The sequence below is a fragment of the Motacilla alba genome, chromosome 1, assembly GCF_015832195.1.
Source record: "Motacilla alba alba isolate MOTALB_02 chromosome 1, Motacilla_alba_V1.0_pri, whole genome shotgun sequence".
Classification (NCBI taxonomy): domain Eukaryota; kingdom Metazoa; phylum Chordata; class Aves; order Passeriformes; family Motacillidae; genus Motacilla; species Motacilla alba.
Genome location: NC_052016.1, coordinates 794,347 through 820,609, shown reverse-complemented (window position 1 = coordinate 820,609; position 26,263 = coordinate 794,347). Strand labels below are relative to the sequence as shown.

The window sequence follows — 26,263 nt, the reverse complement described above, 5'->3', positions numbered from 1 at the left end:
GCTTCTCAGCCTCCCAGGAGAACAATCCTGGGCGAAGGGATTTTTCAGAGAACGTGAATGCCACAAAGGTGATCCTTGATTGGTCTCAGAGTAGAAACATCTCACACTATTGGTGCTACGAATAGCACCTGTGGAGAGCCATATCTATAAACAATGGTTACAGAGAGAGAGATAAATAATTGCTTGAATTCTTTCCTCTAAGCCATGGTCTCTGTTCTCTCTTTGACTGAGAATCCCCACGGCTGTGTCCCGCAGGGCCATGGCTGAGCGGGTGCTGGTGATCGGCAGCGGCGGCAGGGAGCACGCCCTGGCCTGGAAGCTGGCCCAGTCCCCCCACGTCAAACACGTGTTTGTGGCTCCAGGGAATGCAGGGACGGCTGGCAATGGAAAAATCTCCAATTCAGGTAAAAAGGGGGGAGGAAAATCCCAGTCCAAGCAATCGGCACTGCAGCAACGAGACAAACCAGCTGGGCAGGTGTGGTATTTGCTGGGTCCCCAGGACAAAGGAGGAAAATGATGAGTCTGACTCCATGTTCTTAGAAAGTTAATTTATTATTATTTTATATTATATTATATTATAGAATACTCTACTAAACTATACTAAAGAATAGAGAAAGGATACAGACAGAAGGCTACAAAGAATGATAATGAAAGCTCGTGACTCCTTCCAGAGTCCGACACAGCCTGACCATGGTTGGTCATTCAGTCAAAACAATTCACATGTTGGATAAACAATCTCCAAACACATTCCAAAGCAGCAATACACAGGAGAAGCAAATGAGATAATATTGCTTTCCTTTTTCTCTGAGGCTTCTCAGCTTCCCAGGAGAAGAATCCTGAGCAAAGAGGATTTTTCAGAAAATATGATGGTGACAGGCAGGTACAGTAAATGCAGGGCAACCCCAACGAGGGGGAGAAAATGATGCATCTGACTCCATCTTATCAGAAGGCTAAATGATTACTTTATTAGACTATATTATTCAATATTGCATTACATCTAAACTGAACCTGCCCAAGCACCCAGCTCACTCCGCTGCCCAGAATCTCGTGCCTGTCAGCTGACAGTCCCAACTCACACACCTGGATTCGATTGGCCAATGGCTCAAAACACTCACACCAGAATCCAGTCACCAATTCCCTTCAGGTAAACAATCTTCCACAATGTATTTCCCTTTGGCACAACAAGTGAGGTAAGAATTGTTTTGATCATGCTTTTCCCTGCTTCTTTCAGGTCCAGAGAATGTGAACCCCACAGGCAGGTGCCAGTTGCTTGTGTTTTACTGGTGCCACAAATGATTGAAGGCACAGATTTCCACTTTATTTTGTGTTTTGCTTCTAAATTTCAGAGCTGCCTCCTAAAACACCCTGCTCTGTTTGTTTTCAGCCTTGCTGCTTAAGCTGGTGAGGCTTATGTGAGACTGCATTTCTGCACCTCATCTCTTCCACTTTTGTGGTTGAATTCTGTGACCAATTCAAGTGAAATTTAACCCAGGAGTAGAGAGCTCAAAGTTCTTCATTCTGAAAAGAAACATCTCTGTGTCTGCCCAGGCTGCTCAGCAAAATTTATGATGATGCATGGCTGCATCATCCAATGCTTTGAGTAAATCTTTACTCGGCTGTTAAAACTGAATCTCTTTCCCAACGTTAAGTTTTATTTTTCAGAGTTGTTATTGTTGTGACAAGCGGCTTTTTAAAATATATCTTGATTAAACATGACAAGTAAAAGAGATTTAATCAGTTAGCAGATATGTATTAAAAACAGTAGTGCAAACTGGAGTTGTTCCCAGCTCCTTTTGGACCCTGCTATTATTACGTTGATATTCCACTTTGCCTTGAGTGGGCTGCTTCATGATTTTAATCACACTTTTAGGGGGATGGAAAAGAGATGTTCTCATCTCCTGTCTCTTATTTAGGCTTTACAGTCACCAGTCAATTATTTTTCCTTTTCAGCTGTATTAGTGAGCAATCACACTATTGTCACCCAGTTCTGCAAAGATCACAACATTGGCCTTGTGGTAGTCGGCCCAGAAGCACTTCTGGCAGCTGGTAAGTTAGAAAAAATAATTAAAGAAACCTAATTTGACTGAAAAAAATATAAATGGGATTAATATAATTATAATATAATATAATTATAATTATAATATAATATAATATAATATAATATAATATAATATAATATAATATAATATAATAAATATTATGTAGTATAGTATGATATTATATAGGATAGTATGATATTATATTGTATAATATGATATAATATTATATTATTAGGATATTATATAGTAGGATATAATATAATTATAACATAATACAATAATATTATTATTCTATATTATTATGATATAATTATATTATGAATATGATATAATATAGTCAGATATTATATAGGATAGTATGATATAATATTATGTGATTTTAGTATGATATTATATTAGTGTTATTTGATATTAGTATGATATTATATAAGTAGGATATAATATATTTATAACATAGTAAATATGATCTCATATAGTATGATATAGTATAATATGATATGATATTAGTATTATATTATATAGTAGGATATTATATAATATATTATATTAGTAGGATATGATATAATATAATTATAATATAATAAATATGATATAGTATAGTATGATATGATAGAGGATAGTATGCTATAGTATAATATGATATGATATTAGTAGGATATGATACAATATAGAAGAAATCAGCACCTTGAAATCTGCTTTACAGTGGGGGGGTAACTGTGGGAGTGCTCAGTAAAGTACAGAGCTAAAGAGCCTTAAAACCACAGGCTGAGAAGGGTCAGTGGATATTCAGAACCTCGCTTGGAGGCTGCAAGAATTGCCTGAGACACAGGGAGGGGTAACAGAGGGATGAAGGATGGGAATCTCCTCGTGTCACGTGTCCCCAAAGAGCGCCCTGGGTGCTTGTGCTGTGTCTGTGGCTCAGGGATCGTGGATGACCTGAGGGCAGCAGGAGTTCGGTGCTTCGGGCCGGGGGCCAGGGCGGCCCAGCTGGCCTCCAACAGCAGCTCCAGCAAAGCCTTCCTGCAGCGCCACGGGCTCCCCACGGCGCGCTGGGCAGCCTTCAGCACCCCCCAGGAGGCCTGCAGGTTCATCACCAGGTACATGAGCTGCCACGGGGCTCCTCTGCCAGCACCTGGGGCTGGGGAGCCCCTCAGCTCTTGCTGAATTAATCAGCTCTGGAATTAGGGACAACTGATGGAGGTACGGGTGTGGAGCTGCTGCAGCCAGGCTGGGGGTGCTCACCTGGAGAAGCTCCAGGGAGAGCTCAGAGCCCCTGGCAGGGCCTGAAGGGGCTCCAGGAGAGCTGCAGAGGGACTGGGGACAAGGAGGGACAGGAGCCAGGGAATGGCTGCCAGTGCCAGAGGGCAGGGCTGGATGGGATCTTGGCAATGAGGAATTGTTCCCTGGCAGGGTGGGCAGGGGCTGGGATGGAATTCCCAGAGCAGCTGGGGCTGCCCCTGGATCCCTGGCAGTGCCCCAGGCCAGGCTGGACACTGGGACTGGAGCAGCCTGGCACAGGGGAAGGTGTCCCTGCCATGGCAGGGGTGGCACTGGGTGGTATTTAAGGTCCTTCCAACCCAACCCTTTTGTGATTTTGTGAACTGCAGCAGGTTGATTTTTCTGTTCTGAGTTCACAGCTCTTCTTCTTTTCCATCTGCTCCTTCAGCTTGCTCAATAATAATTTATAAGACAAAACTTTTAATGGAGAAAAATATTTCAACAAATATTTCAGTTAGTTAAGGGCTAAGAATCATTTCTACCCAGACAGACTCCAGCAAAACGCTCTCTGAGGATGATTTGGAAGGTTCTGGTCAAACATCCATAACTAAAGGAGAACAATCCCATTTCTTTGCCTGTGGGTTGTGTTCCAGACTCCTTGTCCTTGCTGGCAAGAGCTCCATGTGGGATGAACTCGTGGAACCTGCGGGGTTTTTTTAATAAAAACCTTTTTATTAAAGGTTGGGAGTAAAACCAACCTTTTCAGTGGTTTTGCTCTGTAAAACACCCAGTTTATGTTGCTGCCACACGGAGCCAAGGCCAACACCTTCTCTGTCAGCAAGTGCAGGGATCCAAAGGGAAAACTGTCCCAGGTGTGCACAGAGAGGTAGGGGAAAAGGGAGCCTGGGTGGTATCAACTGGGCTGAGGTTTAACCTAACAGAAATCACAGTGTGGAAAGGAGAGTGAGGTGTCCTTTCAGGAAACAGGAAATTCAGCCCTTCCAAAAATGTTTTATTTGGCTGTTCACAAGCCAGAGGGTGACTGGGTAACGTTAAAATCCATTCCTTACCAGGGTGATGCTTTGTTCTTTTTTAACTTCTGGATTTACCTTGTGTTTCAGAGTAAGCGGGGAAATTCTGGAGGTACATCCAGGAGCAAAGTGGAGATTTCCCTGGCTGCTGCAGGGATGTCTGACCTCTCTCTGCTTCCCTTAAAGCACAGACTTCCCTGCACGGGTGGTGCGGGCGCGGGGGCCAGTGGCCAGGAAGGAGGTGACCATTGCAGCCAGCAAGGAGGAGGCCTGCAGAGCTGTCCAGGAGATTATGCAGGTGGAAAAATCCTTATTAATCCCTGCCAGTCCAAATCTTGGTGCTCTGTACTCTGGGAGTTTGTAATTCCTGCTACAGGGGGCAAGTATTTTTGGGAGAAATTGTTCATCCCGCTCAAGAGTTTCCCTGAGTCTCCTCAGATTCCTCCTGTGTCCCCAGGCAGGGTTTGGAGCTTTTGTGACTGAACTTCTGTTCCAGCCTCAGGTCACACTTCTCTGCCCCTCCAAATTGTAATTTTTCCTTGTCTCCCAGGCCTGATAGGGAATATTTCAGTGTTGCCTCCTTATGTGCAAATGAAATTCCATTGGCTTTCCCCACTGGCACTCAAGCAAGCTGGCACTTCTCATATACATTGGGGTTTTTTTGTTAAAAGAAAATGAAGAGAGGATTTAGGCAGTGGATTCATATCTGCTCACTGGGGATTTCTTTTGTTTTGTTCTGTCTTTTACAGGACAGGATGTTTGGAGAGATGGTTGTTATTGAAGAACTGCTTCAAGGGGAAGAACTTTCTGTAGGTATCGATGGTGTGATGTTGTGCTTTTACTCTTTGGCATTATTGCTGTGCTTCTGTGTAAACACCCAAGTTTATTGTTTCAAATTTATTTATTTCTCTTTTGTTTTATTTGCACTTTGACAAATTAATATCTATTGCATAATATGCAATCTAAGCCCTGTGTCATGCTAAGCATGACATGTTGTCAGTAGATTTTTCTTCTACATTAACAATGACATTGCATTTACAGTGGGGAATTTTTTTTCCCTCTAAAGTGACCCAGAACATGTTTTCATGGACTTTGCCTTGGTAATTCTTGCTACATCTGTAGCTTTGTGCTAATATTGAGTGCCTCCTTTAGGCTATTCACATGCCAGAGGACAGGCATGTGTTCCCATGGGACTCAAAATCTGATTCATCAAGAGGGAATTGTAATGGGAGCCACCATTTCTCTTGGTGATTTAAACATGAGAAAGAAACAATGAATCCTTCAGGTCAGTGGGCTTCTAGCAGAATAGATCGATCCTATTGGATCTAAATGGATTCTGAGGAATTCTTCACTCAGAGGGTGCTAAGGTCCTGGCACAGGGTGCCCAGAGCAGCTGGGGCTGCCCCTGGATCCCTGGCAGTGCCCCAGGCCAGGCTGGACACTGGGGCTGGAGCAGCCTGGCACAGGGGAAGGTGTCCCTGCCATGGCAGGGGTGGCACTGGGTGGGATTGAATATCCTTTGCAGTCTGGGCTTCTGCAATTTCTACATTTCCCAGCACAACTGAGCCTCAGCCTGTGCCCAGCAGCGCTGTCCCATTGTGGCCGCTGTGGCCATTGTCACCGCTGTGCCCGTCTCTCCCTGCAGTGCTCCTGCTTCACCGACGGTGTCACCGTGGCCTCCACGCCCCCGGCTCAGCCCCACAAGCGGCTGCTGGACGGGGAGCAGGGTCCCACCACGGCAGGGATGGGAGCCTATTGCCCCGTGCCTCAGGTACAGCCCCTGCAGGGCCCTTCTGCTTCTGGAGCGCTCTCACCTCAGCACTCATCCTTTGGGCTTCCATTCTCTGCAGCGGCCTCTCTTTTGCCTCTTCTGTTACTCCTAAGCTTTGTGTTTCTCTGCTCCCATCAGCATCACGTCGGGAATCCCTGCAGAATTCCCCGCGTGCCTGGGACATTTTTGCCCCCCCCAACCTGGGGGTCCTTGTTGGTCCTTAAAGCACTGCCCCACCACGTTTTCAGTGGGTGTTTCTCCAAGGACAGAACTGTGTTCAGCCCAGGTTCCAGTCCCAGACCTTCAGCAGCACCCACACCCCCTCGGGAGGCAGAGCAGTGAGATTCCCCCCTCAGACAGCAGCACCCCAAGGGAAGGAGCAGGGGTGGGGGACAGCAGCAAACACCTCAGGCAGCTCCTCAGCCCTGCCCAGCCCTTCCAGCAAGGCCAGCAGGTGCCACCACTGCCCCATGGCTTCCATTTGCTTGTCAGGTTCCAGAGGCTCTTCTAGAGCAAATCAGGGGTGCCATCCTCCAGCAGGTGGTGGACAGCCTGAGACAAGAAGGAGCAGCCTATGTAGGTGAGTGAGCGCCTGGAAACCAAGGTGAGCCCCTCTCCAGGTCGCTTCCATTGTCAGAGGCTGCTTCTGAGTTCCAGATGGTATTTGTTTAAAAAAGTAACCCAGCAGCAGCTCATTTTTCATGCAGGGTTAAGCCTCACTCGTTTGGTTCACAGCTCTTTGTTTGGGAGAGAACCTTGGCCTTGTTTCCTTAAAACACCACGATTTTATTAAGTATTTTTAAATAAAACAGATTTACTTGCAGTTCAGGGCAGAACATATACTTCAGCCCTGCAGTACTGCTCTCTCCTACATACAACAATGTCCATTTTCTCCAGATCTTTATCCAGAGTTGTTTTGGAAAAGGCAGGTGGCGCCCACAGGTGCCACTTAATGCCAAGGGCTGCTGTTGGGCACTGAGGAGATCTCAGACCTCTAAGGAGTTGGGCTCCCACCCATCTTCAAATTCTGATTTTGGGGGCCTTTTTTACAATGCCTGAGTAAGAATGGAGTGGGAGTTGAGTAAGAACGGAGTTGGGTGCACGATGCCAGAGAACCTTTGGTTTAAAATGTGGTGCCCTGCTCCTCAGGTGGCTGCTTGTCACTTTCATGGATATTTGGGAATTATTATGGCTTGCAGAACTCTTGCTCCTAAGGCCTTCTGATTTGCAGAATGCTCCAAAATGCTCTGTTTCTTTTGAAGGTGTTCTTGAAAGAAAGAAATGTTTAAGTTGATTTGCTTGGCTTTGTGTCCAGGTGTGCTGCAAACAGGTTTGATGCTGACCAAGGAGGGGGTGAAGATTTTAAACTTTAAATGCCAGTTTGGGGATCCCCAGTGTCAGGTGAGTGGAACACACTGGAAAATTGAAGATGCTCCATTCTTTTACCTCTTACTGTTGTAGTTTATTTCTAGGGAAAGATCTGGATGTGAACATCTTAGACAATGCCTGAGGTAAGAGTTGGGCTCGTCAGCTCCTGTGAATTATTAGTTGAAAAATCTGTTCCTCAGATTTTGTTTTTCTGGGTAGAAGCAGAATGGGAGAAGCCTAAATTCATGTTCCTTTTACATAAGCTCACACCTTAGGTTTCTAATGTTTTGGTTCCAAAAGATGCTGCAAATTAAATTAAAACCCAGACTTTCCAACTCTACTGGCGTGGCACGTACAGATTATATCCCATCAAGTGAACTTTCCCTAAGGTGAATTTCAACGAGCCAGCAAAGTAAAAATTAACTTCCTTCGTTCTGAAAACTTTTCTACAGGTAATTCTCCCTCTGCTTAAAAATGATTTTTACGAAGTGATTCAAGCAACAATTGATGGCAAACTCTGCAGCTGCATGCCAGCCTGGCTGGAGAACAGAACTGCTGTGTGTGTGGTCATGGCCAGCCCAGGATACCCAGGAGACTCTGACAAAGGCATGGAGGTAACAGGTAACTCTGGGAGCTTGTTAATTGTTTAATTGCTTCCTCACAGGGGTCTGGGCAAGGGTGGGCATTGGGATAGTCTGCATTCATGTAAGTACAGGTATTAACTTAGATATTAGAGATAGGTATTCAACATTCATGTAGGTATTCAATATTCATATAGATATTAGAATAGATATTCTATATACACATATTAGATACCATGCTCAATATTCATTTGGATATTATATATAGATTTTCAATATTCCTATAGATATTAGATATAGGTATTCAATATTTCTATTGATATTTGCTATATATATTCAATATCCATATAGATATTCAATATGAATATAGATATTTGATATAGATGTTCAGTATTTGCATAGGTATCCAATATCTATATATATGTTAGACATAGATACTTAATATTCATATGGATATTTGATATTGCTATTCAATCTTCATGCAGATATTAGAAACAGATATTCAATATTCATTTAGATATCAACAGAGATATTCAGGATTCATACAGGTATTCAATATCCATTTGGATATTGGATACAGATATTCAGGATTCATACAGGTATTCAATATCCATTTGGATATTGGATGCAGATATTCAGGATTCATGCAGCTATTCAATATCCATTTAGATATCAATATCCATTTGGATATTGGATACAGATATCCAGGATTCATACAGGTATTCAATATCCATTTGGATATTGGATGCAGATATTCAGGATTCATGCAGCTATTCAATATCCATTTAGATATCAATATCCATTTGGATATTGGATACAGATATCCAGGATTCATACAGGTATTCAATATCCATTTGGATATTGGATGTGGATATTCAGGATTCATGCAGCTATTCAATATCCACTTCCTCTGTTCCAGTACTCCTGGTTCAGCATCTCATGGAGATGCTGACAGTGTTTAAAACCAGAGGGAACTGTTACAGAACCATTTCCAGCCCTCTCAGCTCCTGCCCTGCCAGTCCCACCCTCTGCTGGTGTCGGCCCAGCCCAGCCCTTCAGCTCCTGGCCAGGGCTCCCCAATTTTGGCAGCAATTTTTGGCATTTTCTCTCTGGGGAGAAGAGAGATTCTCCATTTCTCCACTGCCCAGGGACAAGGTCGTGCTGTGGTGCCTTGTCCCTGGCAGAGTTTCTGAACCCTTGCTTGTTAATCACAAAAAAAGAGACTCAAATCAGTGCAGTTCAATCCATTATTTTATTTTTCTTTTATTTTTCTTTTATTATTCTTTCTTTTATAATTCTTTTAATTTTCCTTTATTCATTATAATTTTCTTATAATTTCTTTTATTCATTATAATTATGTAATTATCATTATTTATTTAATTATTATGTTATTATTCCGTTATTATCTTCCACTTCAGAGCTTCCTGGGGTTTATTCGTTTTTCTTCTCTTTTTCACATTGAATCACATATTTTTGGAAGATGCCTCCAGGGTGGGATTGTTGGGGTTGGCCTGGGTGATCCCTGTGTGTGCTCCCAGCTCAGGATATTCTGTGATTCTCTGATTTTAATGGCTCGACAAACTTTTTATTCTGGAGTATTCCTTCAAACGGGATGCAAAGGGGTTGGGTTGCAGCAGGGCCAGGGGGAGGAATTCCTTGAACCTGTAGCAAGGAGAAAACTCTGCTTGGTTCTCATTTCCCCGGGTGATGGCAGCAGTTCCTCCTGGTCCCTTATCACAACAGGAATCTAAACAAACTGTGTGGTTCTCATTTCCCCGGGTGATGGCAGCAGTTCCTCCTGGTCCCTTATCAAAATAGCAATCTAAACAAACTGTGCCTGGTTCTCTTTTCTCCCAGGTGATGGCAGCAGTTCCTCCTGGTCCCTTATCCTTCCCTCAAAACAGGAATCTAAACAAAATCTGCTTGGTTCTCATTTCCCCGGGTGATGGCAGCAGTTCCTCCTGGTCCCTTATCACAACAGGAATCTAAGCAAACTGTGCTTGGTTCTCTTTTCCCCGGGTGATGGCAGCAGTTTTTCCTGTTCCCCTATCACAACGGGAATCTAAGCAAGCTGTGCTTGATTCTCTTTTCCCCGGGTGATGGCAGCAGTTCCTCCTGGTCCCTTATCCTTCCCTCCAAACAGGAATCTAAACAACTCCAAACCTTGCACAGTTTTGCTGCCCTGTGTCAGAGCAGCCCTGTGCGTGTTTGTGGAGCACCAGCTCAGGTGTTGCTGAATTGTTGGAGTGGGCAGGATGGAAGAGCGGGGGAGAGCAGAGGTACCATCGGCACTGATGGTGTAATGCCAGGGAGAGGGGAGGATCCAGGCAGGAAATGGCTGTGGATTGTGATTTCCTGCAGGAAAGCCCTGCACGAATTCCCCACAGCTCCCAGAGAGAGAACAGCTTTCCTGCACAGGGCAAGGATGTGTCCTGTGGGGGCTCCTGGATCCCACATTTCTGCTCCTATGGGATTTCTTTCTTTACTTTTGGGGTGTCCCAGATGTGGACTGGTAGGAGAGAGCCCAGAGGAGGCTCCAGGATGAGCAGAGGGCTGGAGCAGCTCTGCTGGCAGCAAAGGCTGGCACAGCTGGCATTGTTCAGCTGCACAGGAGAAGCTTTGGGCTGAGCTCAGGGTGGCCTTACAGGGCCTGCAGGAGCCCCAGGAAACCTGGAGAGAGACAATTCCCAGGGCAAGCAGGGACAGGAGCCAGGGAATGGCTGCCAGTGCCAGAGGGCAGGGCTGGATGGGATCTTGGCAATGAGGAATTGTTCCTGGCAGGGTGGGCAGGGGCTGGGATGGAATTGCCAGAGCAGCTGGGGCTGCCCCTGGATCCCTGGCAGTGCCCAAGGCCAGGCTGGACCCTGGGGCTGGAGCAGCCTGGCACAGTGGAAGGTGTCCCTGCCATGGCAGGGGTGGCACTGGCTGGGCTTTGAGGTCCCTGCCAGTCCAAACCAGTCTGGGATTCCATGATGGGATGGCTCAGAGGGGGATTCCTGGAGCCAGTGCAGCCTTTCACTGATGATGCCGTTTCTCAGAAAAAAGCAAAGGTGAAAATTTCTCTTGCTCTCCCTTGACTGAGTAAAGGAATTCAATCTTCAGTGTTTTGCCCACAGACCGTAATGGATCTGGGGAAAGGTCTGGAAAACACATCCTGGGGGGAGCAGCTGAGGGAGCTGGGGGGGCTCAGCCTGGAGCAAAGGAGGCTCAGGGGGACTTCATGGTTCTGCACAACTCCTGCCAGGAGGGGCAGGGACAGGAGGAGAGGAAATGGCCTCAGATGGCACCAGGGCAGGCTCAGGCTGGAGACTGGGGAAGAAAATTTCCCTGGCAGAGTGGCCAGGCCTTGGGCTGAGCTGCCCAGGGAGGTTTGGAGTCCCTGGAATTGTCCCAGAGGAGTCTGGATGTGGCCTTGGGGACAGGGTTTGGGGTGATGCTGGTGGGGCTGGGGTGGCACTGGGTGACCCTGAAGGGCTCTTCCCACCTTAATTCTGAGATTGCCAACAGAGAATGCAATTCAAAACCCTCGGAGAATCCCCAAATTTGTCTCTGCAGGGCTTCTGCAAGCCGAGGAGCTGGGGCTGCACGTGTTCCACGGGGGCACAGCGCTGAAGGACGGCAGGGTGGTGACCAGCGGCGGCAGAGTCCTGTCCATCACTGCCGTCAGGCAGGGCCTGCTGGAAGCCCTGGGAGAAGCCAACAGGGGTGTGGCCACCATCCACTTCCAGGGGGCCACCTTCAGGAGGGACATCGGGCACCGGGGCCTGCGGCTGCTGCGCCAGCCCCTGTACGTGAGCACTGCCCAGATGTTCCTCCCCGCCTCTCACATCTGGGCCACCTCTGCTGGGCCTGCAGAAAGGGTCACTGCTGCTGCCAGCTCGTCCCTCCCTCCCCACAGGGCCCTGATGTACAAGGACAGACACGTGGGAGCTGGAGCCAGGGAGGCTTTGAGCTGTCTGCCACCAACTTCAGCTGTGAGAGGCACCAGGGCAGGTAGGACTGGGGAGAATCTGGGAATTCCCTCAGTATTTTGGTTTTTGTCTCCCTGGGGGTTGGGCAATGCACTCGTGGCATTGAAATTGGGCTGGGATCAGCACAAAGAAAGAAAATAAATTTCTTGTCACTCCTCTAACGATGAATTAACAAATGCCTGCCTTGCCATGGAGGGGATTGTGCTTCTTACAGGTGCAGAGTGGAGAGGAATCTAATGGAAATAAATAAATAAATGAAATAATGGTAATAGAAACACTGGAGCAAAGGAGGCTCAGGGGGGCCCTTGTGGCTCTGCACAAGTCCCTGCCAGGAGGGGACAGCCGGGGGGGTCGGGCTGTGCTGCCAGGGAACAGGGACAGGAGCAGAGGGAACGGCCTCAGGCTGGGCCAGGGCAGGCTCAGCTTGGCCAGCAGCAGGAATTTGCCCATGGAAAGGGTGCTCAGGCCTTGGCAGGGGCTGCCCAGGCAGCTTTGCAGTGCCCATCCCTGCAGGTGTCCCCTGCAGGTGGCACTGAGTGCTCTGGGCTGGGGACAAGGTGGCCGTGGGGCACAGCTGGCACTGCACGGGCTGGCAGGGCTGTGCCAGCCCCGGGGATCTGGGGATAATTTGCAGTTGTTTTCTTGGTGAGAGGCTTGGGTGGTTTGTTTCCCATCAGTCAGTCCATGCTGTTTGTCCTCAGAAGGAGGATCCTTTGCTGCTTTCTTTGACCTGAGGGCCTCTGGTTATGATGATCCCATCCTGGTGTCCCAGACCAAGGGCCTTGGACCCAAACTGCAGGTACTGAACTGGCAGCTCCACTGCAGCAAAGCTGATGGCACCTGCCGTTGATTTTTATGATTTTTAATTTTTTAATTATTTATTTCTAAAATCATCTCTGGAAATCGAGGTCTTCTTCTCTCTTTGGGGGTATAGGGTCATCATTTCTCTCTCTCTGTTTAAACATCTTATAGGTTACAACTACTTTACTATCTGTTTACTTTGGTGTGGAGGCTTTTGTTTGATAGCAGTTTGAACACTCTCGTCTCTCTGTACTTTTGTGTGTTATAGGGAAAAAGTTTTTCTCTATAATTTTACAAGAGGATTTCAGCCTTAAGATTAAGGCATTTCCTCATCCCCCCTATTTGGGATTTGGATTGTTTTCTCTGACTTCCATGTCTTTATGTTGTTTCTTTACATGTTTGTGTCTTGTATCTTGGACTTAGATGTTAATTCGTTTTTATTTATGTTACAGTCTTACAAGTTGTGAGTTTGACAGTACTTTACTAACAAGGTAAAAAATGGAGTTGTAGCTCTCTTTCTAGAAGTTTTTTTTTAGGATAAACTGTCTAATTAAGAAATTACACTTAAATTATTTTTACTTTTAACTTAGTAACTCACTACCCATGACTTGTAATATGGACTTTTTTATCTAATTACACAATGCTACTTAAGTATATGAAGAAGGTAAAGAAGGATCAGCTTCTGCTTAAAACCCATCTTGTTTTTTATATATTCCTGTATTCTAAAACTTTAAACCCTAAGTTTTTTACCGTGTGATATTACACAATTCTATTTAAACTACGCGCCATTCATTTCAGTTTTGTCCTTTCATTTTGGAAGTTTCCTCCACAGTTTCAGCTCAGATGCAGTGCTCTTTTGGGGGTCGGTGTTTGCCAGCACAGAAAGTCTGAAATTCTCAGTTTCCAGGGTTCCAACAACCTGCCAGGGCTGCTTCAGTGCCACAGCCAGTGCCACCACCTGCACCCTCCTGAGCCCACCACAGTGGGCACCTGCACTTTGGAAGCTGTTATTTGTGCAAGGCCTGGGCACACTTAATTGAGGGTGTGGATATTTTGTGGTGAAATGATAACAACCCAAAGTTTAGCTGAAAACTTGAGGCACTGAACCCCAGAATTTCTGCTGTAAACTTTGAGGAGAATCTGTGTGGAGGAGCACAGGGAGCTGTTGAAATGAGAACTGGCAGGCTCAGCCTAAGAAATTGTGTGTGGAGAGGGAGAACAGGTCAGGGCACTGGGACAAGGAAGGATGGAAGAAATAAACATTAAAGAAGCCAAGAAATAAAGAATTTTAATTAGCCAAGAACACACAGGGAAAAAAAAAGCTGAGTTAGGAATATATTTATGTAGAGAATTGGGATAAATTGAACCAGGAATATATTTATGTATTGAATCAGGATAAGGTGACCTGGGGATTTATTTGTCTATTAAATCATAAGCTTTTGAGCCATCAGGGGAGTGGAGATCTGAAGCTCCTTTCACTGTCAAGCACAGCAATGTCCCTTGTTTCAAATGGTTTCTGCCTTTAATGCCAGGTCACAAAGAGCAGGAGACTGAGCAGAATCATGCCCAAGTCTTTGGCAGTCTCACACCCTCAGGCACCTCTGAGCATGAAAAAGGGATTGCTGCAGGCTGCTGTGGCCTTTGTTCCAGCTGCTTGGCACAGAGACATCCCCGCTGTGTTCCCAAGGTTGTTCCTTGGCCAAGGAAAGGCTGGCAGCTGCCTGCCAGGATTGCTGCTGGAGCAGTGCCAGGGAGGTGCTGTCATGCAGCAAAGGCCATGGGGTGCCCGTTTCCATAGCACTCCCCAATCCAGCAGCCAGGAAATCAATCAGGAACCCAAGCCCAGGCTTTGTTTGGGTGCTGCTCCCTCCCCATTGGGAATCCAGTGGTGTTTATCCACGTTTTCCCCTCACCCATCCCTCTGTCCTGGCCTTTCCTGCACAGGTGGAGCTGTGTCAGTGAAAGGAACCTCCTTGGAAGTTTATCCACTGATGATCTTAAAGGCCTTTTGCACCCTAAATAATTCTCTGATTGTATAATTCTGGGATCCCTGTGTAGCCTTTGGCCTTGGCAGCCCTGTGGGCTGAGCAGGAGGCTCCAGGGTACCCCTGAGAGCTGGAAATGGCAGAGCTTCATGGGGGCCACAACACCTGAGCCAGCTGTCATTGCTTGTGAAATGCAGACACCCCGAGGAGTTCCTCTAAAACCAAACAGCAGCTGCCCTGAGGGAACTGTCTGTGCTTTCCCAAAAACCTGCCAGGGCCTGAAGGGGCTCCAGGAGAGCTGCAGAGGGACTGGGGACAAGGAGGGACAGGAGCCAGGGAATGGCTGCCAGTGCCAGAGGGCAGGGCTGGATGGGATCTTGGCAATGAGGAATTGTTCCCTGGCAGGGTGGGCAGGGGCTGGGATGGAATTCCATCCCTGGATCCCTGGCAGTGCCCAAGGCCAGGCTGGACACTGGGGCTGGAGCAGCCTGGCACAGGGGAAGGTGTCCCTGCCATGGCAGGGGTGGCACTGGGTGGGCTCTGAGGTCCCTCCATCCCAAACCATTCCATGATTCTATGATAATTATGGAATTTCTATGATAATACTCCAGAAAACAAACAAACAAAAAAATCTCAAAATGACAATTTCTAGGTGGCTATGGCTGAAATTAAATTAATATTAAAAAAAAAGGCAAAATAGATCTTTTTCTGTCTGCAAGAAAATGAGCTGTGTTCTCTTGATTTCAACCAGGTTCTGTCTTCCATGTATGTCCTGCAGTGATTCCTTTCAGAGAAAAGAAGGTTTCTGCTGATTTCACTGATGAATAATTGAGTTTTGCCTGTTTCTCCTTCCCACCATGTTTTGCAGGTGGCCCAGGTCTGTAAAAGACACGACACCATCGGGCAGGACCTGGTCGCCCTGTGTGTCAATGACCTCCTGGCCCAGGGGGCTGAGCCCCTCTTCTTCCTCAGCCATTTGGCCTGTGGCAAACTCGATGCTGAAGTGATGGAGACAATCAAAGAAGGAATAGCTGAGGCTTGCAGGAGTGCAGGCTGTGCCTTCCTGGGTATGGACCCTCCTCTCCTCTGAGAAGGGCGTGAGGTTGAGTTTATCACCAGAGAAATGGATTTGGGAGGTGGAGGCAGAATGTGGCCCTGGAATTGTTGGTTTCTGTTTGGTGGAAGAAATAGTAGAGAATTTGTGCTTCAATTCTTCCTGGTGTGTAAAATGGGTCAGCACAGAAAGATGGGTTTGGTATTTGTGCACTTGGATCCTTGTTCTTCCTTCTTCATCCCTGAACCAAGAAGAGAACTGGAAGCCTCACACTGTTCAAAGCTGATGTTTCCAAGCCCTCTCCCATACTCAGGGAGGTGCCACGTGAGTACCAGAGTTAATAATGACAAAATCACTTCTTCTTTCATGAAGCTTTGTTTTGTTGGAGTCTTGAGGTGAAGTAACAAACCAAGAAGGATTTTAAAAATATATCTGAATCTTCTTGGGCTGTGTGTCCCTGTGTGGTCTTCAGTCACTCGGGATCACAAAATGTTGTGAGATTTGCAGGGTCCCAGGACAAGGGAAGAGAGGAGAATCTGGACTCCATGTTTCAGAAGGCTGATTTATTATATTATCATATATATTATATTAAAAATGCTGTACTAAAACTATTCTAAAAGAATAGAGAGAAAGGATCCATCAGAAGGTGGGACAGGAATAGAAAGGATTGATAACAAAGGCTGTGACTGAGCAGAGTCTGAGCAGCTGCATCCTTGATTGGTCATTAATTAGAAACACCTCCCATGGACCAGCCAAGGCAGCACCTGTTGCATCCCACAGCAGCAGGGAGTTATAGTTCACATTTCTTTCCTGAGGCTCCTCAGCTTCTCAGGAGAAGAAAATCCTGGCAAAAGGATTTTCATAAAATATCATGGCGACATCACTGGATGTGCTGCTGACTTTAGGAGACGCCATGAATTTAAAATGCTGTTACAATAATGGCTTTGAGCTGAGGGGAAGGCACGGTTGGGTGGGGTCTTGGCAATGAGGAATTGTTCCCTGGCAGGGTGGGCAGGGGCTGGGATGGAATTCCATCCCTGGATCCCTGGCAGTGCCCCAGGCCAGGCTGGACACTGGGGCTGGAGCACCTGGCACAGGGGAAGGTGTCCCTGCCATGGCAGGGGTGGCTCTGGGTGAGTTTAAAGTCCCTCCCAACCCAAACCATTCTGGGATTCTGTGTGTCTAAAACGACCCCAAGCAGCAGGTGCTGACCCCTGTCTCTCCCCTCGCAGGTGAGGAGGTGACCGAAGCGGCAGCCCCGTGTCCCCCGGGGCACTGTGCCCTGGCCGGGTTCGCGGTGGGCGCGGTGGAGCGGGGCCAGCGGCTGCCGGGGCTGCGCAGAGCCGAGCAGGGGGACGCGCTCCTGGGGCTGGGCTCCCCCGGCATCCACGGCCGCGCCTTCGGCGTCGTGCGGCGGATCCTGCTGACATCCTCGCTGCGCTGCTCCTCGCCGGCGCCGGGCAGCTGCGGGGACACCACGCTGGGTGGGCTCTCCTTCTTCTCCAGGCGTTTGCAGGGCAGGGGCTGCTCCCCTCGGGCTGGGTTCCTCAGTCTTTGGGGTCGGGATGGTGTCCGCTGCTCTGCGAGAGTGGGGAGCACTTCTGCCTCCTTCCCAAGGCATTCTGCAAGGACTGGGAGAGAGCCTGTCCGGGAAGGATTCCCGAAAACACCCCACGAACCTTGAATTCAGCCTGGAGAATGGAAGGCTCTGGGAGAGCTCAGAGCCCCTGCCAGTTCCCAAAGGGGCTCCAGGAGAGCTGCAGAGGGACTGGGGACAAGGCCTGCAGGGACAGGAGCCAGGGAATGGCTGCCAGTGCCAGAGGGCAGGGCTGGGTGGGATCTTGGCAATGAGGAATTGTTCCCTGGCAGGGTGGGCAGGGGCTGGGATGGAATTCCATCCCCGGATCCCTGGCAGTGCCCAAGGCCAGGCTGGACACTGGGGCTGGAGCAGCCTGGGACATGGGAAGGTGTCCCTGCCATAGCAGGGGTGGGATGGGATGATCCCTAAAATCCCTCTCAGTCCAACCCATTCGGTGAGTTTTGATTCTAAACCTCTCCTGAGGTTTTAAACAGGGCTGAGCTGAGGCTGTTGCTTGCAGGAGATGTTTTGCTGACCCCAGGGAAGATGTTCAGCCCGGCTCTGCTGCCCGTGCTTCGCTCCGGCCACGTGAAGGGCTTTGCCCCCACGGCCGAGGGGCTCCTGGGGGGCATCTCCAGGCTCCTGCCCGAGCACGTCAGCGCCGTCCTGGGTGAGTACCTGGGGGGTTCCTGGGGGACAGAACTCGGGCCCAGCACGGCCTTGACCTTCCAGCTTCAGCTGTGGAATCCTCAGAAATGTCCCTGCAGAGGGGAACGGCCCCAAGCGGCTGCTTCCCGAGGGGCTGCCAAAACCATTCCTGTTCCCAGTCATGAGCCCCACTCTTGGTTGGAGGAGGGAAATCCCAGAGGAGATTAAGGGCAGCACATCTCCAGGACAAAAGGTGTTGGAGAACATTGTGTGTTCCTCAGGACACCTCTCCAAACAAAACATTTTGACCAAATGCTGAGGTTTGGTAGGGCAATAAATTTGCATTATTTGCTCCACACACACACATTTAATGCACTTTTTGGTAGCTTCCCCACATCACCTGACATCTGTAAGGCAGAACTTTTTCTGATGAAGCCAAAATTGGGCAAAGAATTCAGAAGTTTGAAATACTAAAGAAAACCATGTTCATGTGAGTCTAAAAATACAGTGGGGATGGGGAGGGGGAAGGAAAGATGTCTGTGTGTGGGGTTGTATTTGTCTAGAATGAAATTGAAAGGAAAGAAAGAAATTTCCAAGGCCAGGTTGGACACTGGGGCTTGCAGCAGCCTGGGACAGTGGAAGGTGTCCCTGCCATGGCAGAGGATGGATTGAGATGGGTTTTAAGGTCCCCTCAGCTTGGCCAGCAGCAGGAATTTGCCCATGGAAAGGGTGCTCAGGCCTTGGCAGGGGCTGCCCAGGCAGCTTTGCAGTGCCCATCCCTGCAGGTGTCCCCTGCAGGTGGCACTGAGTGCTCTGGGCTGGGGACAAGGTGGCCGTGGGGCACAGCTGGCACTGCATGGGCTGGCAGGGCTGTGCCAGCCCCGGGGATTTGGGGATTCTGTGGCAGCAAGAATTGCTCTCTACCAGCTCTTGTGACACGTCACTGTCATTGCAGATAGTAAATAATAAATAATAACAAACAGTTGTGCTGCCCACACACCAATTTCAATCTTTCCCAGATGCTCTCAGCTGGAAGATCCCTGAAATCTTTGGCTGGCTCTACAGGGAGGGGAACCTCTCTGCAGAGGAGATGGCTCAGACCCTTCCCTGTGGGATTGGGGCCGTCTTGGTCGTGCAGAAGGAGCTGGCCCAGCACGTTCTCCAGGACATCCAGAGGCAGCAGGAGGCCTGGCTGATTGGGAAGGTGGTTGCCCCTTGTCACACAGGTGAGCAGGTGTCCTCGTGGGACTGAAGAGACTCCCTGCTGCAAAGTCTGTGTAGTTCACACCACTTTCCTGTTGTTTCACTGGGCTGGAGGCTGCTGGACGCCTCCACATCTACATTTCAGTCTTAAATAAATGAGAAATGAGTTCTTGTTTCACAGTGGCAGCACCTGGATAACCTCTTCCCCTCCCTGAGGCTTCAGGGAATCCCTGTGCTGATTGTTCCAAAAATCAGGGGGTATTTTACCACACTCATGGTGATCATCTCCCCTCCTGTCCAGCCCTTCCCAGCTCACACAGAGCCGTGTAAAGGCTGAGGACAGGCCACAGCTTCGTACAGTCACGTGTGTTGATGGTCAGGCTGAATCCTGGTGGGGCACTGATTGACATCCACCAAAATCCCTCTGGAAACCCAACAGTTTGGGCAGCCAAAATGTCACCTCAGCTCTGTCAGCACCATTTTTTGTGTCCTTTTGCAACATGGGAGGTATAAAAGATGGGATTGATCCTTGAAAAGGCCACGCCTGGGCCTTTGTGAACAACTCTGTGAGCAGGTAACAGCAGAGAGCAGCACAGCTCCTGGGACCTGGGCTGTTCAAGCCCTGAATCCCTCCGGAGCTCTATCTGTGCCAGCATAAATTCACTGCTGATGCAATTTCTTGTCGTTGAAACATTATTAATAAACTACACAAAGTCAGTTGAGAAGGAGAGGTAAAATCTAACGCTTTCCTCATGTGTTTGGAGCAGGTTCTCACATTGAAGTGGAGAATCTGGCAGAGGCCCTGCAGCTGAGCAGCCCCCAGCAGCTGCTGGATGCCAGCACTGCCGAGATCCAGCCCCAGCCCAGGAAGAGAAAGGTGAAGGTGGCTGTTCTTGTCTCTGGAGCAGGTGAGCTGTCACTTGTCCTGGCACAGAGAGGGTCCTCACACAGGAGAGGCTGGTTCAGGTGTGTCCCCCTGGCCTTTCTTCCAGGGGAATCTCCAGACTTCTCAAAGTCCAGGGTTTCACTTTAAGTCAAAGAGTTGTGCTGCGCTGCTTAAAAACTGAGCTTTATCAGCGCCCCCACCCTCAGTGCTGTTTGTGGGTGAGCAGATCTTTGAGCAGCAGCTGAGAGCTCCTCCCAGGGCTGTGGGGTGGCAGAGTGGGGTTTACATGGTGGATGCTGCTACCTATAATCCCCAGTAAGCATCTCCTGTGGAAAAGCTGCTTGGGGAGGCCTTCAGGCAAGGCAGTCAAGTTCACCGTGAAAAGCACGTTCACTCTCCTGTGAAAATGTAAAAAGTTTAATAAAGGACAACAGGAGAGAAGGACCAGAGAGCAAAGGTTATTACTCAGCCAAGAGCATCCCGTTATCCTCAGGGATACCCCTCAAATACCTTTTCATTACATCAGCCCTTGGCATGTTCATGGATGCTTATACATAGTAAACTTTTCCCCAAACTACTTTACATGTTCCAAAAACTATTTAGCATATCTCCTTCTTGGGTCCACTCTTTTAGAGCATGCATATTCCTTGGTTGTGCTTGTAGTCCTTTTTTAGCATCACCTCCAGTTTTTGGGCTTTGGCCCACACTGCCTTCAGAGGTGAGTGCTGATGGCTGGCAGATCTGTACAGGTGTCCTCATCCTGTGCTCATGGGGAGTTATCCCATCCCAGCAGGCATTCTAACACAAACATACCCAGACCAGCTATTTCACTGAGCTTAATGAACAACAGAAATAAAAACCATATCTTGATAACAAAGTTACTTTAACACCACACATACAAAATCCACTTTAATAGTTGAGAAAAGCCAATATTATAATATGTATCTACAACACCCACACACCACACTCCCCACAGCTTGCTCAGCCAAGAGAGGCAGAAGGGCCTTTTGCAGGGTCAGTTCCAGCGAGGTTTATTTCAGCAGGCTGAAGGGAAACCAGGCACAAAAGACAAAGCTGTGTGATGTGCACAAGGCTAAGTATGGCACAGGGGTGGCACAAGGGGCAGGGCAAAGGGCACTGCCCTACAGGGAAGAGCCAGCCACCAGGGATACCACAAGCAATGAGGGTATCCTCATTGAGATGTGGCTATAGGACACAAAATAACATGATGCAGACACGCAGCTCTCCCAAGGTGAAAAAGGCACTTTTAATTCCTGACTCTAACATTTATAGATTTCCAAAAGTGACAGTGGATTGGAGGGTGACAGTGCCACCTCTCCGATGACTCTGGACAAACCAACAGCCCATCAAATTTCTCCTCCTCCAGAAAAGAATGCAAGCCAATGAGTTATTTACATAAAGCGTGTGAGAAAGTTCCTTACAAGAATGTAAACATCAGAAGGCTTAGAAAAACTTAAAAAATCAGGGCAACAGGAACAGGGAAAGGAGAAACCATGAGAATTTGGGCCATATGGGAAGGGAACAGGAGTGGTTCAGTGTTAAACAACACTTCATGAGGAAGTCCTTTCCGGGTGGGGGAAACCCTGTGGTAAGTCTCTCCAAGGCAAAGCTCTGGGGATTTCCCTGAGGGGATGGGTTCAGAGGATTGCCCACGGTGGGTGCTGCTGTGTCACCCCCTGTTGCTGTTTATTTGGGGGTCCCGGGGGCCCCCTAAGCTGTATCCTCGCTGGTAGCAGCAGGCAGGCAAAGAGACTCCACACGGCTCCTGAGGGTGCTAATTAAATGAAGGTTTATTGGGGGTCCCACCCCTGGGAGAAGCATGGTTTCTGAGGGGGACCAGAGGGATGGGGAGGGAGGGATGGGATGTTTACCCTCGCACAGGTAAACAGGGAGATTCAGAGTGGGCACGGAATAAGACTCGGGCCAACGGGATTCCAGATACACGGGGGAGCATCCCAGGTTTGGAATGAACCGTACATTTCCGTGGGGTCAGACAGAGCATAGCGTTGAACTAAAATGTAACAGCACCCCCCCACTGTGCTCTCTCCCCGCCGCACGCAGGCACGGCCCTGCCCGCGCTGATCGGCTCTGCCCGGGAGGCGGGCAGCTGTGCCCAGCTGGTGCTGGTCATCTCCAACAGACCCGGAGTGCAGGAGCTGCGCTGCGCCGCCCGCGCCGGCATCCCCACCAGGGTAAGCGGGAGAGACGCCGCTGGCTTCGGAAGGGGTCAAAAGGGTTGTTAAACCTTAACAAGAATTACAGCAAAAGGACTGCATAAGGAAAAAATGCAGCGCTGGTGATGGTAAAAGGATTTAAAATCATGGAAAATCCGGGGAGTTAGAAAGAAAGCCAGAAATTGCAAGAGCTGATCATCTCATTATCCATCTCTAGCAGTAAGGACACATCCCCTTCTCCTTTCTATTCCTCGCTTCTGAGCCCGTGGTCAGGAAGTGCTTGCTGAGCGTTGAGGCTTCACTTCAGTGTGAAACTTTCCCCGTGGATGGAGCACAGAGCTGGGAGTCCTCGCTGGGCTCTGAGGGCTTTTCCCAGCTCAGCAGCGAGCACTGCATCCCAGGGAAAAGATTTCAATGGATGAGCTGGGTCTGAGATTGAAGCCCACGAGCCTCAGGCTTTGGCTGAAATCAGTCAAGCTTCAGGTTCTGCAAAGCACAGGAATGTGTTGTCTCCTGGGTTTATCCCTCCTTAGAATCACAGAATCCCAGACTGGGTTGGGTTGGAAGGACCTTAAATCCCACCCAGTGCCACCCCTGCCATGGCAGGGACACCTTCCCCTGTGCCAGGCTGCTCCAGCCCCAGGGTCCAGCCTGGCCTGGGGCACTGCCAGGGATCCAGGGATGGAATTCCATCCCAGCCCCTGCCCACCCTGCCAGGGAACAATTCCTCATTGCCAAGATCCCACCCAGCCCTGCCCTCTGGCACTGCCAGCCATTCCCTGGCTCCTGTCCCTCCTTGTCCCCAGTCCCTCTGCAGCTCTCCTGGAGCCCCTTCAGGCCCTGCCAGGGGCTCTGAGCTCTCCCTGGAGCTTTCTCCTCTCCAGGATGAAAACCTGTGTCTCACACTGTGCCCAGTCCCATCCAAGTTTTCTCCTGCCTGTGGGCCACAAGGCAGCTCTTTGGGACAGGAATTTGTTCTGCCTTGTTCCATAAAAGCCCCTGGCAAGGACCACCAGCATTGTCTGAGAACATTCCATTACTTGGGATGTCAAAGGCAGGAGCTCTCCCTTCTGACATCAAGTGGGTTTGAGCAGGTGTTTTTACAGCTGTGCACAGATGGAAATAAACTCTGCTAGAGGTTGTCCCTGCATGGAGAGGGTTCTGAAGCAGCTTCTTCAGCTCCTGAGTTGGATTCATGTGATATTTTTCTGACTCAGGTCTAAAAAAAAAGTGTTACCAAGATTCACTCACATTTTCAGAGGCAGGAGTACAAAGTTTTGTGAGCCCTTTGTTTGAAGGTCCTCAGGAGAGTCAGGAATCAGCATTCACCTGGGGGGCTGAAAATGGGAGGTGGGGTAGAAATAAAGGATCTCCTCCTCCCCTTACCCAGAGGGTCTGGCCAATTGACTCCACCACCTCCCTGAGCAATTCATTCCAGTGCCTGGCCACTCTTACAAGGGAAAAACAGTTTCTAATCTCCAATCTGAACCTCCCCTGGTGCAATTCAGGGCCATTTCCTCTCACCCTTTCACCTGGGACATGGCAGAAAAGAGTGACCCCACCTCACTGTGCCCTCCTTTCAAATCATGGAGTGCCCTGGAATTAATCTGGTGTGTTCCTCGCTGCTGCCCAAGCAGCTGCTCCCAATCCCACCTTTTGCTGTGCCTCGCTGCTCCAGGTGATTGATCACAAATTGTACGGGAGCCGCTCGGAATTCGACAGCACCATTGACCGAGTCCTGGAGGAATTCTCTGTGGAGCTGATCTGCCTGTCAGGGTTCATGAGAGTTCTGTCCAGCCCTTTTCTCCGAAAATGGAAAGGTAAGGAATCAAATGTAAAAGAGAAACTGAAGCAGGGCTGGTTGGTCTCAGCAGGATTCCACTGTCAGGGTTCCTTGTCCTTTGATTAAATCCCTCAGCCCTGCTGGCACTGCTGACATTCCAGGAAGGAAACCCTGTGCTTCCCTCTAGCAGTGGGACTGCAGGAATTCTGGATATGGGATTCTGCTTCCCTTCCCTCTGGCAGTGGGGCTGTGGGAATTCTGGATATGGGATTCTGCTTCCCTTCCCTCTGGCAGTGGGGCTGTGGGAATTGTGGTGTGGGAATTCTGAATATGGGATTCTGCTTCCCTTCCCTCTGGCAGTGGGACTGTGCTGGGATTCTGGCTAAGGATTGCCAGAGGAGCCCCTTGTGCTGCCTCAGCAGTGAGAGAGGGGCAGATTGGGGATGTGGGGTGGCTCTGTGCCTTCCCCAGGGAAGGAGCTTGATCCCATCCTCTGCCAGGGAGCTGTGCTGGGGAGTCCTGCTGAACGCGGCCCCTGCAGTTCCCTCTCAGAGAAAAATGGGAGAAAGATGGATTTACCCATTCCCAGGAGGGATTCCTCCCTCCTGTGGTGTCCTGCACACCCTGACACAGCTCCGTGTGTGCCCCAAGCGAGTGAGGGGTGAGCAGTGAGTTACTGAGGGGTGAGCAGTGAGTTAGTGCCAGCTCCTGAGGCTTTACTCAGGAGTTACTCACTCACTGACAGCCTGGACAGTCTCCTTTGGGAATGCTGCTGCACCCATGCTCCTGGAAGGCAGAATTCCCTCAGAGCAGAGCAGTGCTATTCACGGTTTGGACTGATGATCACACCTCATTTTATTTTTAAATTCAGTTCAAATTATCTCTTTTTTTTTTCCTTTTCTTTTTTTCTCCTCTCACACTGATGCCCAGGGAAAATTCTGAATGCTTCTCCATCGCTTGTTCCACTCATCAAGGATGGGAATGCCCAGCAAGAGCCCTTGGAGAGTGGGTTCAAGGTCACAGGCTGCACTGTGCATTTCGTCCTGGTGAGTGGCCTCAGAACTGGGAAATCAGAAACATTTGGAAGTTAGCAATTTGCTTTTTTCCTTCTCTTTCTGGGGGCAGAAACAGGTGGAGGTAACAGGTGTGGGAACCTTGGGATTGTTACCGGTAAAAACCGGCAAGACTTGGGGTTGCGTGAAGCCCTTTCTTCTTCCCTTGCGTTTCGGGGTGGGATTTTCCCATTTCTCCTCCTCCCAGGCGGAGAGGAAATCCTTTCTTGCCGCACACCCCCACACCCCAGCCCCTTCCCCAGTGCTGCCCGGCCTCCCTCGCTGTGTGCCCGCAGGAGGAGCCGAGCGCCGGCGCCGCGATCCGCCGGGAGCCGCTGCCCGCGGGGCCGGGGGACACGGAGGCGGCGCTGGGCGAGCGGCTGCAGGAGGCCGAGCTCAGGGCGTTCCCCCTGGCCCTGCAGCTCGTGGCCAGCGGGGCCGCCTGGCTGGGAGCCCACGGAAGAACGTGCTGGAGGCGGGAGAGCCAGCGGCTGAGCCCCGAGGAGGAGCGGGGACGCGGAGCGGCCTCTGCCGAGGAGCCGCCGGAACGCGAGGGGCGCTGGGGAGAGCCCTGAGGGGCTCTGGGGGGATGCCTGAGGGGCGCTGGGCAGATCCTTGAGGGGAGCACCCTGAGGGGGTCTGGGGAGAACCTTGAGGGGAGGACCCTGAGGGGCTCTGGGGGGATCCTTGAGGGGCTCTGGGCAGATCCTTGAGGGGCTCCGGGCGGATCCCCGAGGGGCTCTGGAGAGAGGACCCTGAGGGCTCTTGGTGGGTCCCTGAGGGGCTTTGGGCAGACCCTTGAGGGTTTCTGGGCAGGTCCCTGAGGGTTTCTGGGCAGATCCTTGAGGGGCTCTGGGCAGACCCTGAGAGGCTCTGGAGAGATCCCTGAAGGGCTCTGGGCAGATCCTTGAGGGGATCTGGGCAGGTCCTTAAGGGGCTCTGGAAAGGTCCCTGAGGGGCTCTGGGCAGGATCCTGAAGAGCTCTGGACACACCCTTGAGGGGGTCTGGGCCGGACCCTGAGGGGCTCTGGGCCAGTCCTTGAGGAGCTCAGGCTCTGCTCATTTTCTCTTCCCTTCTCCTCCATGTGCTTCTCTTGG

At 49.6% G+C, this 26,263-nt stretch overlaps 1 protein-coding gene across 1 annotated transcript; it reads left to right on the top strand.

Annotated features, from left to right (window-relative positions):
* The first annotated feature begins 254 nt into the window (after positions 1-254).
* Positions 255-25,744, top strand: LOC119702503 (trifunctional purine biosynthetic protein adenosine-3-like). The gene is made up of 21 exons (XM_038140725.1): positions 255-404; positions 1,951-2,046; positions 2,962-3,136; positions 4,475-4,586; positions 5,038-5,097; positions 5,934-6,059; positions 6,552-6,639; positions 7,375-7,460; positions 7,880-8,048; positions 11,564-11,795; positions 11,907-12,001; positions 12,312-12,329; positions 12,687-12,778; positions 15,634-15,832; positions 17,919-18,068; positions 19,066-19,272; positions 20,017-20,157; positions 22,218-22,348; positions 24,009-24,150; positions 25,044-25,159; positions 25,462-25,744. The coding sequence occupies exons 1-21, from the start codon at positions 260-262 to the stop codon at positions 25,738-25,740; spliced, it is 2,859 nt and encodes a 952-aa protein (XP_037996653.1). The 5' UTR covers positions 255-259; the 3' UTR covers positions 25,741-25,744.
* Positions 25,745-26,263: the final 519 nt, after the last annotated feature.